The 18,630-nt window shown below is 47.4% G+C and overlaps 1 protein-coding gene across 1 annotated transcript in view; it reads right to left on the bottom strand.

Annotated features, from left to right (window-relative positions):
- COL27A1 (collagen type XXVII alpha 1 chain) overlaps positions 1-18,630 on the bottom strand; it is a 163,049-nt gene that overhangs the window by 130,066 nt on the left and 14,353 nt on the right. Inside the window, exons 3-4 of the mRNA XM_009935398.2 lie at positions 16,933-18,374; positions 7,520-7,573 (exon numbers count right to left, since the gene is read on the bottom strand). Coding sequence (XP_009933700.2) covers positions 7,520-7,573; positions 16,933-18,374 — 1,496 coding nt within the window. The remainder of the gene's footprint in view (positions 1-7,519; positions 7,574-16,932; positions 18,375-18,630) is intronic.

Genomic DNA, 18,630 nt, shown 5'->3' with positions numbered 1-18,630 from the left:
CCCTGCTTAAACCATTTAAATCTATATTTTTGCATAGGTCTCACAAGCCAAAGGCATTTTCAGAGCATTTACCTCAGATCACATACAGCAGTATCTCATTTCACATCATATTTTAAAGCACCCTGAATATTTTCCGAAGACTATTTAAGGAGTTATGTGGACTAAGCAGCTAAGAATAGTTTATCCCAGGATTGTATACAGCGCAGAAGATCTGTTAACCTTTCAGGCAGAAGTAATAACAACTCTAAGTCCTCTTGAACACGTTCCTCGGAGATGAAACAACCTGAAGATTCAATTCCAAGGGCTCCTGTTCTGCCAAGACCGTGTGGGAGATTTACACCACCACAAGGAGCACTTTAACGTGCCCTCTAGTCAGGAGGAGGACAGGCCAGGGGATAAAAAGGCACTGAGATGCTTTCTCAGTAAGCTGCAGTATTTCCGATGAGCCCTTCATCATATGCGGGGCCAAAATCTTCAGGGTCTGATTTCCAAGGAAAATCACTGCAGTTAAACACGGGACTGCCATCCAAGTTCAGTGCCCTTGCCCTCTTTTGAGAGAACATCAGCGCGCTGATGTCTATTCAGTTTTAGTTTTACTGCACTGTAATAGAAAATAATGGCTTTTTTAATTTAGCTATTGTATCTTGCGGTATAGACAGTTGTTGAGTGCTCAGTGCTATTTCACAACACGTGCTACTCTGCTCTAAGAGGTTATTCAATTAAGAGGTCAAGGCTGAACTTTTCAAATGGCATTTTTTACCCAAATAAATTAAATGTTCCATACCTAAATTCCTTCCAAATTTTCAGCCTGAAATTAAATACAATTATCGTCCCATTCTTAATTTCCTTCCAAGTTTTCAGCCTGAAATTCTCTGATAGTTTAGCCTGGCTGTGAATTTTCAGTGAAACTGAAACGACTTTAATTAAAGTGTTGAAGTATCAACTTGTCATTTGAAAACCCATACAGCTGCTGTAACCAGAGTAACAGAGTACCGAGTAGTCTTCAATAAATTCATCTTCCCAGCAAACTATGGCATCATCTATTCACCTCATCGGGTGGGACACTGAAACAGAGACTTAATGTGCTGCCTAGGGTAATTCAACAAGTCTGTGGCAGCAAAAGCGCTTCAACCCAAGTCCTCCGAGTCTCAAATATGTATGAAAATTAACGTTAAGTGACAGAAATCAGAATGGCAAAGTCTCTATAAAAGATGAGTTCCTAAAAAGCTCTTACACGTAAGCAATAATCTAGGTAGCTCTAAACAGGGTTCATAAATCCAGACTGCTGCTAGTTTTGAGGAGGGAATTCAGCTGTTATTCAACTTTGGAGTCAGGCAGCTTGGCTCAAAGCCTATTTCAGTGCAGTTAGTTGGAATCTGTGCTCCTCCATAGCCTGGGGCAGGCTTAAAACAGTATCAGACTGGAGGGAACAGCCCGGTTTGGTGTGACTCCTAGCTGCAAATGATAGTTTCCAGAAGGAAACCTGGAACACAGGAAGCTCAGCTACCGATGAAGAGCTGCTGGGTAATCATGCTGCCAGCAAACTCGTGCTGGCTCCTCCAGAGGTAAACCAAAGCACAGCAACACAACCATAAGAAGCCTTAACCAAAAGGAGAGAAGAAGGGAGAAACAATCTAGTCCCAGAATCCAATGACAAAACATGCGATTATGAAAAACACAGGTTCTTGACATAAGATGGAGCCTTTACCACCGAATTCAATGATACTCCTAGCGTGTAATCCAGGCAAAGGAAGATCAAAACCCATCCTGTTCCCAAAGACCAGTGTGGTCTTATTCTAGTGAGAAGTGGCCACATCCTGCCAATGAAGTGACAGTGGAAAGTCCAGGCTGGCACACAAGAAATGGCTGCAACCAAGTCTGGGGCTTGGGCTAGACATTTTAAACTACTCTTGTAACTGTGGAGAGAAAAGGGTTTAGTCTGGCAGTAGTCCTAAAAATGGTAAAAAAATAACTGATCTTGATGTGTTCCAACATGGTTAGTCCCGAATCTGTGATTACACCCACATTCTTGGCAGTGGAGGAAGATGCGGTGTGGTACAGCTAGATGGGCTGAGTAACAAAAGGTACAGGACAGCATCTGCCTCAGGAGCTGTTAGCAGTACAAAAATCTGAACAGGCAGGCCGTACAAATGAATCCACGCACCAATCTGCAAGCCCCAATAACAGTCATCTTGCCCCCAAGCTACCCACCCTTGTTTTATTAAAACCAGTCCAATGTTCATTCCTCTTACTACGCCCAGCAGAATTACCCATCTCCAACCAATGCTCCCAGAAATAGCCCTCTTTTCATGGAGAAGCAATTCAAGCATTAATTGCTTTATAGTTCTATAGTTAATTGCTATATTTTACTCATGCTATCCTGGATATAATTCAATTCGCTACTTATATCTAGAAATTGGGATTGTCCTAAATATTTATCATCAATATATTAGTCTTGCTCCTCTTTTCTACACACAGGATGGGACAATGCTGAGACCACTGACAAAAAAATCCCATGGAAGGTATTACTATTTGCACGTGTGCCTGTTTACACCCCTGCTTTGGCTCCCTTATAATTGCTGAAACAATCCAATCCAGCAGTAAGCAAACTTGCATCTGAAATCTTCCAAGCCTTGCACCAGAAATTCCACGGAAAATTTTACCCTAGGACAGCAGCAGCCCAGGGCACAGAGACCGGAACAATCCCTGAATGTGTTCTCCAAATGAGGAGGGGTTTCCCAAAGGTGGCGGACTTGTAATCTCCCTGGAATGTCTTTTACGTGCACGATGCTACTTGAGAACTACACTATGCCATCCAGTTCATCTCAGTGACATGCCTGGAGATGGGACCCTGCTCACAGAAGCCCTTTATGTGTCCTGGTTCACAGCGCGCAAAAATTAACAAAAGTGTAACTGTGCACAGCTCTCCCCACCCCTCCAGCATTCACAAAGAGGGGAAAAAAATCCCCCGAACTCCTGCTAAATGGCAGAAAGCTTCAGCCGGAGGAATGGCCGCTCATTCATAACTCACTATGTCTTGGGGTTTCGCTGTGTAAAGCAACTTTTTCTGCTCCTGACCTACAGATCTTACTCTGACCTCTGGCTTGCGGAAAAACGAGCTAAATATTTGAAGTGAAGCCAAACAAACTGTTTCTTTAAACACTTCTTTTCAGAAATTGGAAAATCTTCCTAATGGAGTGAGGATATTGGGGAACCTCTACAGCTAAGTTGTTGCTTGTTTTAGGAGGGAAGCCCTGCATTTTGAAGGAAAGGGAGACTTTTTGCAACCACAGATGAAATGTAACAGGGACATGTTACATTGGGACCTTGCAATCTTTCAGGCTGCCAAGGTTCACAGGAGGATGGCAAGAGCATCCCAAAGCATCAGGAAGAGCATACATATTCTCTTCACCCATCCATTTGGATTTCTCCTGTATTCTATCAGGGAGGTTGAATAAAACAAGAGCAACTGCAGCATGCCAAGGTTTTTATTCCTAATTCTGCCTCTGATCTGTTGTGTGGACACAGGTAAAACACTCCCCTTGTACCTGAGTTCGCTCACCTGTTAGGGAGGGAGATCGACTTCCAGTGGGAACTGGCTTCCTAAATTATTGAAGTGTTTTGGAAAGTTGGACCACAGCTCTTTTCGTGGTGTCCTGGGAGTGAAGCCAACAACCGGACTCCTGTCTGTCCCATGTCAGCTTGCTGTCTCCCTCACGTAGAAGGAGAACAGATAACGAGGATTTACACAGCTCTCGCCTGGCAGGCAGTATGTAAGACCAAGTACATGGTTTGCAGTACTTTTCTGCAGACCTGATTAAATCGTGGGTAGTTTGCTGGTCTAACTACACCAGTGAGGACTGGAATGAGTCACAATTTGTGATCAACATAAGACGTGCTGGCAAAACGCCCTCATGCAGGCAGCATGGGAGCGAAGCTCATTGCTTCCTGGGTGAGGCAGGAGTAGGCTACAGCGGTGCAGAGGTTCTTGCTGGACCAGCAGCCCTTTGTTGACAGTTACTTGTAGAGCTTGTTAGCACAGCTCTGCTAGCAAAACCCAGCCTCAGTCGCTGCCTCCCCACAAAACCTCGATGTTTAAAGAAATGCAAAGGTCATCTGCAGAAATGAAGTGCAAGACACGTTACCTGCACAGGACTGCTCTGCTCGGGTTGCCGTGCGTGCGCCCAAGTAACACTGCTCACAGACACAACTGGCAAAGCTGTCCCACTACATGCCCGGCAACATGCTTTCACATCACAGAAACCTGGGGAAACCCTTCATTGCCAAAACTGTCATTCCCTTCGAGAGGCTCCTCAGCTCTTGCACAGACACTTGCCACAGCATGTGGCACCTTCATTTGAGCAGCGGTGTGAACAGTTCTCTTCCTTATGCCTCAAATTCTTTAATGTAGATATAAAAGCTGAAAACCATCCTCACTGAATACAGACAGAGAGAAAACCTTCCTGTAAAGCACACATGACCGATACAGCAATATCCTTGCAGGTTTGCAGAGCTCCTGAGAAAGTGCTGTTAACCATCATTTCCAGTCATCAGAACTGCAACAGTTTTACTCCTTTCCCTTGGAGTCCCTTAGGCAATAACGAGAAGGAGAAACACCCAGCTTTCATTTGTTGTATATCTCTGCCTTCATAGTTGCAGAAAGTAGACCACAGGTATAGTCTGACTCTGTCCCAAGGAGTCCCTGATGCTGACTGACAGGGCATAAAATGAATTCCATGCTCCCAAAATGGGGATTGGCTTTTAAAAATAAAAAAATTGTCATTTTCGAGAAGCCTGCCACTATCCACTTAGCTCCCCTACCTTGGGTTGCACTTGAGTGCTGAGACGTGTCCTAAATACCACCTCTTTCATGCTTTTACAAAGACTGGCATTTGCTACTGCAAACCAGGTGGCATTGCTCAGACTGCACAGGCAAGTCTAGTGACACTGATCTGCTGGGAACAAGGAGACAGAATCATGGGGTCAGCCAGCTTTTCTGACAAACCGTCACTGACCATAAACTCACCCTCAAAGCAAAAGCTCATCAGAGCTTTCGTTGTACCCTGAGCAAAAGGGGGTGGGAGAGAAAGGGAAATAAAACAGAGACAATACAGAATTCAAACGAGTGGAAATACTCTGCTACATCAGCAAAAGAGCCACTTTATGGACTTCACAGCTACAGAAGGTCATGAGTCAAATGCTGTGACTAGATTTTCAAATGAGCCAAGTAATTGTATAAGCATTAATAACGTAGAAATTATGCAAGCTACAACAAGGGCAATTATGTCTCATGCTTTAGGCCATAAACTGCATTGGTGACAAGAAAAAAAAAAACCCTTCCTTTCCCCTGGCACTGAGCAGCGCAAAGTAGCATACAATATTCACCTCCCCTCAGGAGCTCCAGTCTTGGGCTGGAGTCTCATGGTACACCTTGTGGGTTACCCATGGGCTGGGCTGGTGGAAGAACTGTGTGGCTGCTGTGTTTGACGATCAGGTTCAGTAGAGGTAGAACATAAACCCTGCAGTGCTGCACGTCTATTTTTAAATGGCTCATGCAACAACAAAAGCAAAAGCAGCAAGAATTCCCCTAAGCCTGTCTTAGTTTCTGGCAGCTCCTCTTCTTTGCAATGAAATACTTAAACCCCAAAGAGTCACAAGAAAAAAATACTAGAAGAAACACGTTGCAAAGTCAAAACAACTTATGCACAGAGTAGTTCTGTCTCCAGTGCTCCAGGCCAGACATTTACAGAGTGACCCTTTTGCCCCCTCCCAAAATTAGCACAGCCTCTTCGCAGAGGTTCCAGCCAAGCCAGGCTCAGCTGTGCTGAGCGCTTCCTAACTGGGAACTCTTTCCTGGGCCGATTCTCAGCACCTCTGGCAGGGACTGAACTCCGAAATCCTTTGTTGCTTATTGTCTTTCAGGGGATCATCCTAAATCTAGGCTGAAGCATGCCACAGCTGGGGAATAACACGGAAAGTTATGACATGGTTTCCACAATGCTTTTTTCTTCAGAAAACTCAAATTTTGGTAGGTAGCGGAATTCAGATTCGGTTGTTCACATGGCAGGGAGGGGATGCAGCTGGGGTCTCCAGACATAGAGTCTAGTTTGCACACCGCAGGACTGTAAGAAGTAACACCAAACACCTCTCGTGAGTAATAAGCCAGGGTAAGAACAAAGGTTCCTGGGGACTTGCTAAGAACGGCAAACTCCGGGCAATTTGCTGATGTGGCTGCTGCTTAGGTTATTTGTAAACAGAAGACATCAGGCTGTAGGAACAGTCATGCTGATGTTTCATGAAAGAACATATCTAATGTGGAACAAATTGTCCTGCCCATAAAACACATGAGCCTGATGCTATCTAATGCCTTACTCTTGGATCAGAAATCAGTTTTCAGGTCTGTTAATGTCCATGCCCAGGCTGCACGGGGTCCAGCAGACCTTTTAGTTTTTACTGGAGTAGAAAGGACCTGTGTTTATTTTTACTGGTTACTGCAAGATCTCACAGGACAGTAACAAGTGTCCTAAGGGAATGCACAGCCTTCAAGCTCTTAGCGTCTTGGTTGTTCTTTAAAGACATTACATAGGGTTGAGTTTTAGCCAAGTATGTGTGAGGAAATCTCCCTCTGCTGCCAGGCCAGGATGCTGCCTGGATCACGGATCCAAATATTCCCTCCTTCCAGCCTCAGACACTTTTGCATCTTTTGATTCCCAACCCACATCAGTTGAATGCTCAGGAAATGGGCTCCATGACCGTACCTTGTGGGACAGCACCTTGCTACCATGAAAATGGTGCCAACAGTTAACGGATTCCAGGTCAGGCATGTTGCCCAGCTTTGGGAGACTACTTCTGCAGCTAGGCCAATGCAGAAAGCTTTCATCACAGCTAGCTATAGCACTCAGCACCAGATGTTTCCTCAGCATAGCAGTCAATGTTCAAAGATCTGCACCAGAATTTAACGTGGGGAGGAAGAAATTCAGGGATTTGCAATGGATCCTATAAAACAGCTCAGACATTTTGTCCTAGATCCTGAAAAGGAGTCAGAGAGCAGGTTTCAGTTTGGGGAACACAAAAGCTCATCCTTGTGTCTTGAGCCTTTGATCCTAGACCACAGGCCAACTAGCAAAGGCATAGTGACTGTGAAGGACCTTAAAGGAAGCAATTTGGGAAGCTGGGAAGAGTGAAGGACAGAACAAAAAGCATCCAAAGCTAATATTCAGCACAAGGTTTTCAAGAAGGAATGGATACTGGAAATAAAATGAGACAGACAGAGCTCATTCTTCTGACAGCCCTTTGGAAACTTTCATCCCTAGCCTTTGCTGATGCCTTAGCTCAGGGAGAGCAAATCACCAGTGTGACCTCCCAAAAACCTTTAACAGGGAAAGAGAGAAAGGAGGAAGGATGGACCTCAACAGTGGGGCTTGAAGGAATTGTTAAACATAAGAACATACATCAGCCCTTGGAACAGTTGGATAGGCAGATACAAGTACAAAGAGAGAGAAATTTTTAAAGCACTTACTCGGGAACCTCTCTTGCCAGGTGGTCCTGGTAAGCCTGGAAGACCTGGTGGACCCTAGAAAAATAAAAATGTGTATTAACAATGGTTCTACAACAGGATGGTGCTCCTGACAGTGTGTCAGGGAGACCCATAATATAACCATTTAGAGCAGACCTGGGGAGAAGGGCAAGTTATAATACCACAGCCAATATTTCCCTTCAACTTATGCTATTACCACAAAGGGATAAAAGCCACGCACAAGAACGCCTACAGAGGCATATATTTCCATAGAGCAGAGACAGAGCATTCATATCTTTCTGCTGCGGACTGCATTCCCGTGACCACAGCTGTGTTTCACACTTCCCATTTCCTGGAGCTGTGCTGTTACACAGGGGTAACACAACTGTCTCTCACTCCAGAGTTCCCTGCTACACGCTAGCACACAACAGAAGTAATGTGTTAGCACCTTGGCGAGGGAGGAACGTGGTGTGTTGTAATATATACCAGCTGCGGACATATAGCGCTTGGCATTGTCGGTTCCTACATGAGTTGCAACAAATCGCACCCCAGCACGTCATATTTTAAAGCAGCGTGTTATGAAGTGTAATAAAACTGGTGTCAGCGTTGGAAATTCTTAAACGGGGCTCTGTAATGTAGGAGAGGTCAACTCATACATGTCAGAGTAGTGGGGGTTCTTGGAAGAGGGTGAGAACGAAGTGGAGATATCAGGCGCCCAGCTGTACGCTGATCTGAAACAGGTTAGGAAAAAATACTTAACCTATGAGGTCAGAACTCCTTTGAATTTATTCATTTATTTATTCATTTTTTCAATGGACTGGAGAATTCAGATTTCTGGAGAGCCATTTGCAACTCCTAATAACTCCTCAAAACTTCTTTTTCCCCAAGCCAAACATGTCTAACAAGAATAACTGTTAATTAAAGTGTCTCCCAGAGGATTTATATTCTAGTAGCTTGTTACAAAAGACGAGTTTTTCCTGGCATCCAGGGGAGTGAGAGATGCAGAGCAGCAGACTGAAGGATGGCAGCCTGAGCTCTCCAACAGCGTGGTGGTCAGAAGAGCAGGTCCTGGGAGCAACACCCCATGGGGAGGATGGGTGCATCTCATGGAGCGATGGATGCTCTGGCCCCACCACAGCCTCGCTCCCTTCCCACTGGGTCCTCTCTGTAGGACCTCACATGCACGAGGGCCCCGGCCAGATCCTGCTTCACCCTGACCCTGCTGCTGAACGACTGCCAGGCAGAACTGCTCAGGCTCTGCAGCGTGTTACCGGCCCCGAAGAAGGGGAAAAAGTTCATGATCTCTAATGCACTATTCAGGAGTCAACAAGTGTATGATTTAGGAACAAAAATAAAGCTGGGAGATCCCTACCCTTCATCTCATGCCCAGGATAAGATTTTGAACAGACAAAACCTGTCTGAAACATATAGGTAACCGATGAATAAATGCTCCCCTAATATTACCAACCTCCCTACACATAAACAGCAAATTAATTTGTATAAAAGAGATCTTTTAAAAACGTCATCCAGCCAAAGTTGATACTGTAGAAAAAAGTCAGGGGGAGGAGTAAGCAAAGCCCAGGGTAGGTCTCTCTGTGCTACTAATTTGTCAGGACATCAAATGAATCATAACTTTTTCTTTTTGGTAGTTATTTCTATCTGTAGTAAAAATAACAAGAAAATGATTGTTTCTAAAGAGCCTACACAGCATAGAATAGCTAATGCCCCACACTGAGACACACAGGGATGGACTTCTACTATAGTATCCCTCACTGCTACTACCCAACACTGCTGCCTGTCCTGAAGATCTCCAGTGTCTGTAGCCTCGGATGCTTCATCTGACCCCTCAGCAAGATGCTTATCGCTGGCTAACACAGTATTACTGGTCCTTGTATTAACAACCCTCGTTAATACAGCTCACTCTCATTTTAGCAATACACACAGCATTTTAACCTGCCATTGTACCAGCTCAGGGCCCCATGTACAATTATACAGCTGTGCAAATAGACATATGATTGTAGGGTTTTTTTAAAGTCTCATGTATAGTTGTGCTCCAGAATCCAAGTTTTTATTAAAAAAATCCATTTGCCCTTTTAGTTGGGAAGATAACTATCAAAACACGAATCCAATGCAACTGATGCAGTGACAGTTAACTAAGTTTACCAAAGATTAATTCAAGTCCTCAACCTCTTCCCCATCAAACCCATCCCCATTTACCCCTAGAAGGAGAAGAGAAGACGCAACTGTCTGAGAACTGCGTTCCCTGCGTACCAGAATCGAGGTGACCTTTTCCACCTTCCTGCTAACAGCAGCTGCAGTTGTACTTGGCTACTTACGTGAAAACCTTCTCCAAAAATGTGGGCTGTTCAGAATAAACTGAGGCTAACATAAAAATAAGGAGAGAGTTAATACCTGCACTGGAGTGGGAATACGGAGTTAAGGGAAAGGCATTTAGGTGGAACAGCACAGAAAGAGCAGTACATAATTCAGGACTTCCTATCACCTTGCTTGGATTTAAATCTGCCTTTTCTTCAGCTTCCCCTCCCGAAGAGTAAGAGGCATAAGATGACTGTGGGACGAGTGGCTAAAAGATGCCACCTACTATGGTAACTGCATAGGGCAAGAGCGTGGCCACATATAAACTAGAAGCTACTCAAGGTGCCAGAGGACAGGGGTAGCTGGATAAATGCAGGTCGCTGTGAAACACGATGCACTGCAAGACCACCTTCTAGCTTCTCCCATGGTCCCTTGGCAGTCAGATTGCGTGGGACACATACTGTGCCTTCCTGCTGACTCCTTTCTCCTCTACCTTGTACGTATGCCTCTGTATCAGCCGGCTCTAGTTCATGAACAACAGGCCCATGTCAGACGACTGGCTTCACCTGGGGAGAGCAATACTGTGACACGCATGAAGAAAAATGCACATCTGCAGAGGCAGCCAGAGAAGACGATGACTGGCTCAGGGCCCAGCTACTTACAGATGATGGATGCAGTCCCACTCAAAACGCAAGGCTCCGAGACATGGAGAGTAAGAGGCGCCCATCAACGAGCCACCACGCAGCAAGCTGCTAAGAGCAGAGGGAGGGAATGCCCATGCAGTCCCTACACTCACCAGAGACATCCCCACCCTCACCCCCAATGCAGGGGTGCAGGGAAGAGTTTAGCTGACTACATGGAGCCTGTGTGGACCTTTCCACTGTACCCCTTCGAGCATCCCTGGGGAATTCCACAGGGAGCAGCGGGAGGTGCTCCGAGAGGCAGGTATCTTGCCTTTTCCTGGCAGCTGGAGGAAGATACTGCTCTCCCGCTCCTGCTCTCCCGTTGCAGGGACTCCCCATGAGCTCTCGCAAAGCTGACAGCCTCCTGCAGCGAGCTACCGTTCCGAGCACTTTGGTTCTTGTCTCTCTGACTTCTTGCCTACTCCTTTCTACAAACCGATGGCAGAGAACACACACCCTGTTATCACACACAGCAAAACCAGAGATCAAGAGAAATGTGGCAGAAGCAGATATTCTCTCTCTTCTCAAGCCAAACAGCTGAACTGTTAACCAGCCTGAACAGTTCTCTGAAGCAGCTAATGGCAGCCACATACGATTTTAACCCTTCTCAGTTTCCCACGGTAGCATTAGCGATGACAACCGATCCCACCAAATGATTATAGGATTTATGCTAAGCTGCTGCTGGGAAACGTTCTGGCACAAAGGAGACTTTTTTTCTTAGTTTTTTGAGCTTCAGATTGCAAATGGAAAATTAAGCAAAGTTGTCTGACAAGGAAATACATCGGACCCTGAGGACAAGAGAAATCTCACCATTTCCTCTTGCTGCTGAGATCAGCCAGCTTCTACCTCTGCCTCTCCCACACCCCGACCCTCCTCCCGCTGCTCCCTCTGCCCGCAGCAATGCCAGCAGGTGCCCTCAGGGCTCAAAACCTAAGCAAGGCTGAACCTGTTGGGAGGGGGCTTCAAGGAAGGCACAACCAGTAGAGGAATTGGTGCTGGTGATTTGGGAAGTGGCTCGAATGACTACTGAATCAACTTGCTCAGATTTCTGCTCTCGTTTCCTCAGGGCCTAGCTCCAAATAGTTGACAATTACCCAGGACACAGTTCAGTCTGGTAGACTGACACATCTATATTTTAGAGCCTCCCAGACGTACTACCTCTGTACCCCCGCACAGCACCAGCAGCACAGCTCTCCTTTGTCCCAGCAAAGGCTGTGTTTCAGAGGTGGGCACCCTGCACCTTGCGAAGCACTGCGAAGAGCAGAGCGAACATTCTCCTTTCTCAGGAGAGATGCATGTGGTAAAAGCCAACTTAAAAGGGAATTCAGAAAACACATCAAAAGCTTCTCCCCACATTGGCACCAAGTTCTGAGCAGTGATGTTATCCCTGCACACAGGGAACCTGTCTTGTTTTCTTCCCGGAGGGAGATGAGGCATATTTCACATGCAAGGCCACTGCCACAAATCCACCGTTTAACCTTATACATCTGGAAAGCACCAGCACAGAGGGACTGGGCAGCACTAGAATTAAAAATCCCCTGCTCAGGAGAACAGAAGGGGAGAAGACCTCACCCTCAAACAACATGCCAACCCCTCCTCACCTCGCTGCCCTTGCCAGGCACTGTGCAGAGAGGGAGACAGGACCTCAACTAAAACCCGGCTTGAAGTACTACCTAAAACAAATCTGCAGTTTTGGGGAAAAAAAAATCCAGCACTTTGGTTACTTTCTTCTCCAAGGCAGGCTTATCATATTAAATTTGGACACATCTGGGTTTCAACCAGTCTGAAAAGAAAAAGCCCTCATAATTCTGGCAGGAACCGAGCTGTTGGTGGAAAGCCAGTTTTGTAATACAATTTCCGCAATAGACACAGATGTTTATTCTGGGTCTGTACAACACCTATCACCGAAAAGCCCTTGTCCACAACTGGCTTGCTAATAGAGCAGCAGCACAATACATAACAAAATATTAGTACTCCAGCTTGATGAAAGCAGTTTTTCTGGAGAGACATTTCAGGAACAGTCTCTGCAGGAGGCACGTCAGACTCTCGAGCAATCTCAGACCTTGGAAGGAAGTCTGAAGGCATGTGAGGAAAGAGAGGGATCCCATACCATACCACTCACTCTCTGTTTTTAAAGGTCTACAAAAATACCTGTATATACTCATACAATACACACCTACATCCTTTGCAGCACATTTATCCCAATCACACTTGCAACTACTGCTCTTCAAAATGAACTTTTTTACACAAATAGAGCACGCTCTGATGGTTAGTCATTTGCCTGCAAGAAGATTTCCCTTTGGGGATAGTTCGGGTTAAATTAGCAAAAAATTGTGATCCAACTGTGTGAGCACTGCTAAAACTTTTCCCATGTATTACACAAAGTGTGTGATTGCCGTTTTTTTTTTATTAATGACTCATTCATTAAGAGACATTCAAACACATTGTGTGTTCCTTAATTTATCATAGGCTGTCAGCTTGAGGAGCCTTTTCTGGTACAAGGAGGACTGGAAAGAGGCACTTCATACTTTATCAGCATTCCCAATCACCTCTCTCCCCCCTACCCCCTGATTGAATTGGCCAGGATTGCTTCTTTACGAAAGCAGCCGAGCTCCAAGACAAACGGCTCGTGTGGAAGATGGCAGCTGGAGCAGTCTAGACCGGGGACGCGCTCAGAAACACATCTGCCTTTGAAGGCAGGCTGCCTGCCAGAGCAACGCCACAGCTCCGGCTGGGCTGCTGCCACCGGCTCCGACCCCGGGGCTCCTGGCCACGGATGGGAACCGGAGGCTGCTGGGGCACCCGCCCCGGGACTCTTCCGACTCGGATACTCAGGGAGTCGTTTGAAACGCGCTCCCTCCCTCCCTGCTCCTCTTGCGTTGCTCAGTGCTTCCACAGACTCTGAGTGAACTCAGCCCGCTCCTCTGCCCGTTCAGCAGCAGGTATGGTTTTCTTGCTCTAAAAATAACTCCCAGACGCTAGTCAAAAGAGTCAATACGGAGCTATGGAATTACAGCCTTTTTATATAGGAGGAGAAAGGCCCAACCTGGGGTACGCTGTGTACAGCCCAGCCAGACCCCAGGGCTGCGCCAGGGCAAGGGGTTTGCTGCAACTTCACCCTGTAACGCAGATGATGGACATCCCAGCAGGCAGTGCTGATGGGCAGGGAGGGGGCTACAGCCCCCTACATCCCCCCACCAAACCCGTCGCTGGTATCGACAAGCAGACGATACCCCATCCACCAAAGGATTCAAAACACCTATCATGTCACAGCCTTACTAAGGCTTGAGGGCTTGTCACGCTGGCACCAAAATACTATTTTTCATATATTATTTTTCTTTCGTGTGTGTCCGAGCTACTTGCAGCCATGTGCTGGGGTCAGGCGGCTCGGCAAGCTGAGCGAAGACCCGCTTGGCCCCGCGCGGGGATGGGAGGTCTCGAGCAAGCCTCCGCAGAGGTGCTGCGGGCAGCCGTGGGGATGATTCAGAGGGATGTTTGCCAGCTGCTGAGTCAGTGCTGAGTTCCTGACTTAGCACGATGTTCGGGTGTGCTTTTCACTATTCCCCCCCCTCCAAAAGAAATGTAGAGCTGAGATCCCGAATGCTTGTGGTTACTAATGGTTCCCAAGAAATTTTTCTTTTTTGAGAACATATTATCCTTCCTCTTCTAGCCGCCCAGAAAAACCCAACATTCCTGCAGAATTAGTGCTCTGCCATCAGTTGGATGCAGGATGTGGCGTCTCCGGTTGCTGTTGCGCAGCACCGCGGTGGTCTTTCAGGACAGATTAACCCACGGAGCCTGCTGCCGTTTGCTGCTAGATGAACAGACCCTTCCAGCCCATTGCTTGTGCTCCTCCAACCAGGCGCTCACCTCCCTCAGCTGTGGGGAGGGGGTCCTTCTGCACAGCTAACATCAGACCACGGTTATTTTGGTGGCATTCACAAAGCCAGAACTGCAGAGACCACAGTGCCTGAGTCACCACTGCCTCGCAGCCCGGCTGTCAATCGCATCCCGATTTTGGGGTGATGGGGATGAGAGATGGTCCATCCTTTCTAAGCGGAGAGCCAGAGGGGCAGGGTGCTGCGGGCTGCCCAGAAATCATTGTCAAGGTGGCCGCAGTCCCTGCTGAAAAGGTAGAAGGCAGTTTCCCATTCACCCTTCTCTGCCCAGCATGACAGTCTTCTTGAAGACACTTTCCCTCAGGCAACACAACTGGGAGAAGTAATTAATCATCTTCCCCTTCCACCCATGTGCCAGACCCCGTGTATGACATTCCCGGCTCGCAACCTGCCCCATTCAGGGAGAGCGCCGGGCTGTGACATCAGGCAGCAGCACAGGGAGGGCCGCACTGAACTCATCCGAAACGGCTGCCCGACAGCACGACGACGGCGCCAGGTAATTACTCAAGCACGGAGCATTTATCAGCACTCGCTCTGAAACACGCTTGTCTGGCCATGGAAGTGCTACATTAATTTCTCAACATGTCATCCCCATTCCGGTCTTTTCTCCTCTTTCTCTTCCCACGTCAGAGACATCCAACGCCGCATGGTAGAGAGATCTCCGAGTGAGTCACAGGAGCTATCAAGCACCGCACAGCAGCCAGCTCCAGCCGAGCCATAACCTTTCCCTCCCAAAGTGCCGACTTTGTTTCCAGCAGTCAAAGAGGATAAGGCTAGACAGAGCCTCAGAGTGTTCTCCTTTCCCTCGATTCAGGACTCCAGTTGTTCTCAGACAGGATGGAAAAATCCTGCCATCTCTTTCCTCAGCCCTCCACAGCCTGAACCCATTTCTTTGCTGTGATTCTGAGAGGGATTTTCCACTCTAGTCCAATAATAAACTCTTTATGTTGGAGGGGGAAGGGGGTGCTTGGAGCTTGGTCACCCTCATGACACTTGCAGGGCAAGAAGGTGCAAAAGGCGAGGATTTCACTGGGCTCACAGCAGCCCACCCAGATTTACCCCTTACAGGTAAGCAGAGTCTTAAGAGAAGTTCACAACTGCTGCGTTTCTCCTTGGAAATCTGCCTGAAATGACTCTCCATGAAACACAGAAGACTGCCCGAAGATAAAAATCGCTGAAGCTTATTCTCTCTACTCCTGGATTTAGCAAAACTTCTCTGAGTACAAAGACTACAACAAGGATGCGTGCTCTGAAGTCAGGCAGGAGTGCAGGGCTGCCTGCGCTGCATCCCCCTGCCCGGCGCAGCATCCTCACCTCCCTAAGGAATAGGAACCTTCCAACACCCCCGTCCCCCAGTAGCCCCCACCCAAATTACAAGCAGAGCAACCACCAGACTGCTCTGAAGCGGGACGGGCAGGAACCGCAGACCTTGGAGGCAGTCCCCGTGGAGGGCCTGGGGAAACACAACCACTCCACTTCAGGTGTTACTCGCGGTTGCTGATCACATTCCTTAAGCTAGCCTCAATATTTCCATTGTAAACCTTTCTTTCACTATTTTAAGAAGTCAGCTGTAAAAATTCACTCTAGGCTGGACCTTGGCAACTAAAGTCTCCATCTGGGAGAAACTTGTTTTACATGTATAACCCCTCTCTCGTACAGACAATACAGCAAAACGCTTAGGTTGGAACACCAAATCCTCCAAAAAGTTGGCCAGTTTGAAGACCCTGCTTGCATTCTTGCAATTGGAGGAGGAAAAAGAAAAAGCTAGCAGGTAATTACTGTGGCCTGACTGCTTTCAGCATTACAAAATGTGCGTATACTTTTATGATAGCCAAGATATACACCCTGAGAGTGGTTATTGTGTGTGGAATGCAGTAGTTAAATTTATAAAGGAAACTCTTTGCACATTTTAAGTGTGGGCTATGAGAAATAAAAAAAATAAATTAACATGCCATAAAAATAGAGGAGGGTTTGTTTAAAAAAATCAGTCCTGAAGCAATCTATCTACTTGGATTTGCTGAAACAGGGCACTTTTCTGGAAACGTGAATTTCAGGTACAAAGCAAATTAATAACCAGGATTAAGAAACAGTTAACTTTCGGCATATTTCTGAGGTATCTAGCTTTTCTTTGGAAGGTGACCCATGGTTCTACCCTCTTGGCCCTGAGTAAAACCAGGGGTGTGGAACACAGCCCCAGCCTGGCCATCAAAATTTTAACCAGCAACCTGTAGGAAGCAAGGTGGGATCTTTTTTCTTTTCAATTCCCCCCCCCCCCCTCCTTAAGTCTACCATTACGCAGCAACTTTAATCACAAACTTTTAGGGGGCATCCATCATCACAGAGCACTCAAGTTGACAGTGAGATATATGCTAAAACTGTGATCATCAGAAATGTGACAGTGCTTGGCTGCTATTTCGAGTTGCAACTAAGCATTCTAGCAACCCTTGCAGGTTATGGTCTGCCAACCGTTCAGCTGATCTGTGACTGGGAACAGTTAGCACTAAGAACCTGAACTTACCTGAGGTCCTCTCTCTCCTTTCACACCTGGATATCCCAGTAAAAAAGGAAACGGAGTGGGTCCGAAGGGATCGAAGATTTGATAGCCATCCGTCGCAGCTGGGGTTGTGAGGTTGAAGGCCTGTGCTCGGGCTCTGGAGACAGGCCGGGTAGACCCCAGGGTTGGTCTGGTGTACGGCAGAGAGACAGTGCTGGGATCCACTTTCCTGGTGGGGGATGGCACATGCTTCTTTGGAACGGGCCCATTTCTTGGGTTCTGTGGAGTTTGTTCCAGGGTGACAAAGTGGACATTGCTGGTTATGTTATCAGTCATCCTCCTCATCGGCTTTACAGTACTGGGTGCTTCAGAGGGTTCCATGCTTGGTTTTTGGTTGATCATCTTTTTGGTGTCTTGCTTGGACCCCTTCTTGCTGGCTGTGGTAGGGCTCTGGCTTGTTGGTGGGGTCTTTGCGGCAGCGGGAAGAGAAGATTTCTCCATGCGCGTGCTGGGAGTGGGCCGAGACACCCTGAGGGTCGTCACCGTCCCCCGAGGGAGCGATCGGGTGGGTGGATGTGTTTCAGTACTCGATGAAACAGGAGATGGGGCCACCGTGACCTTTGTGGCTTTGGCTGTTGGTCTTGGCGGTGATGGTGGGGACGATACCAATGCGACAGTTGTTGCACCTGAACCCCGAGTCTTGAGGGGTGCAGTGACCCTGCCAAACTCCAAGGATGGGGCTGCAGTGGTCAGATTTTTCAGACCCTGCAGGGAGGGTTCCATATGCTGTGGGGTACTCGGGGAGGCACTGGGATCCCTGGGCAGGAGGGGGATGAGGGGGGGCAGGTTTGGCCGGTAGGTATCTGCTTGCCTGCACTGTTTTTTTAGGTATTTACAGTAATGATGAGCTGCCTTGGCGGAAGGATAAATATCGAACTGGCAGATGGCTCCTTCAAACTGCACGGAGTGCTGGTTCATCTTCCCAAAGAGGAAAGATCCATGTGGATCCAATGCCTCGTCCTTTTTAAAATGCAAATCCGCATGTACTCTGCGCTTCCCACAAGAAGTAAATAAAGTGACTGTCTGGCCACGGATATCGATGGCCATATTGTGCCACTGGCCATCATGGACATTGTAATCAAAATATACAGAGCGCTTGTGGCCCACATACACTATGATCTTCCCAGGCACAAACTGGACCCCCAGCTGCAGTTTTTTCTTTTTGCTCTTGACAGCAAAGAGAAAAGCATTATTGATGCGGTGGGAGCAGAGGCTCAGCACTAGGAGCAGGTCAGTGCTGGAGCCTGTGGGGAGGATGGTGCTGACCGGTGCTTCGACACGTGCTCGCTGAGTGAAGATGACCCCTGATTTGAAAGGAATGACTCCTTGAGGAACTGTACGTGATGAGGACCATCCGCTCGATGGCCTTTTCCCTGACAGGCCCAGTCTTTGAAGAACATCCACATCTGAAAGGGAAGCACAAGGAAAATGTGAGGTGTTCGGCAACCCAAGGGCTGGATGGGTATGGGGAGGGGGGGTGTGTGGTGTCAAATCAGCCCATGTAAAAGGGAAATAGGATGCAGGAAACCCCAGTCATCCTCTCACATCTGTACCTTCAAATAAGCAGAGTGGAGAACACATAGATCTTCTGCATGTAGTGTAAGGAGCAAGTGTATGCTCAACTTGGCCACCAGTAATTGTCAAGAGGCATCAGCTCCATGG

Source organism: Opisthocomus hoazin, chromosome 19 (genome assembly GCF_030867145.1).
Source record: "Opisthocomus hoazin isolate bOpiHoa1 chromosome 19, bOpiHoa1.hap1, whole genome shotgun sequence".
Classification (NCBI taxonomy): domain Eukaryota; kingdom Metazoa; phylum Chordata; class Aves; order Opisthocomiformes; family Opisthocomidae; genus Opisthocomus; species Opisthocomus hoazin.
Note: the sequence above shows the minus strand (reverse complement) of the source record. Positions and strands in the feature narration are given on the sequence as shown.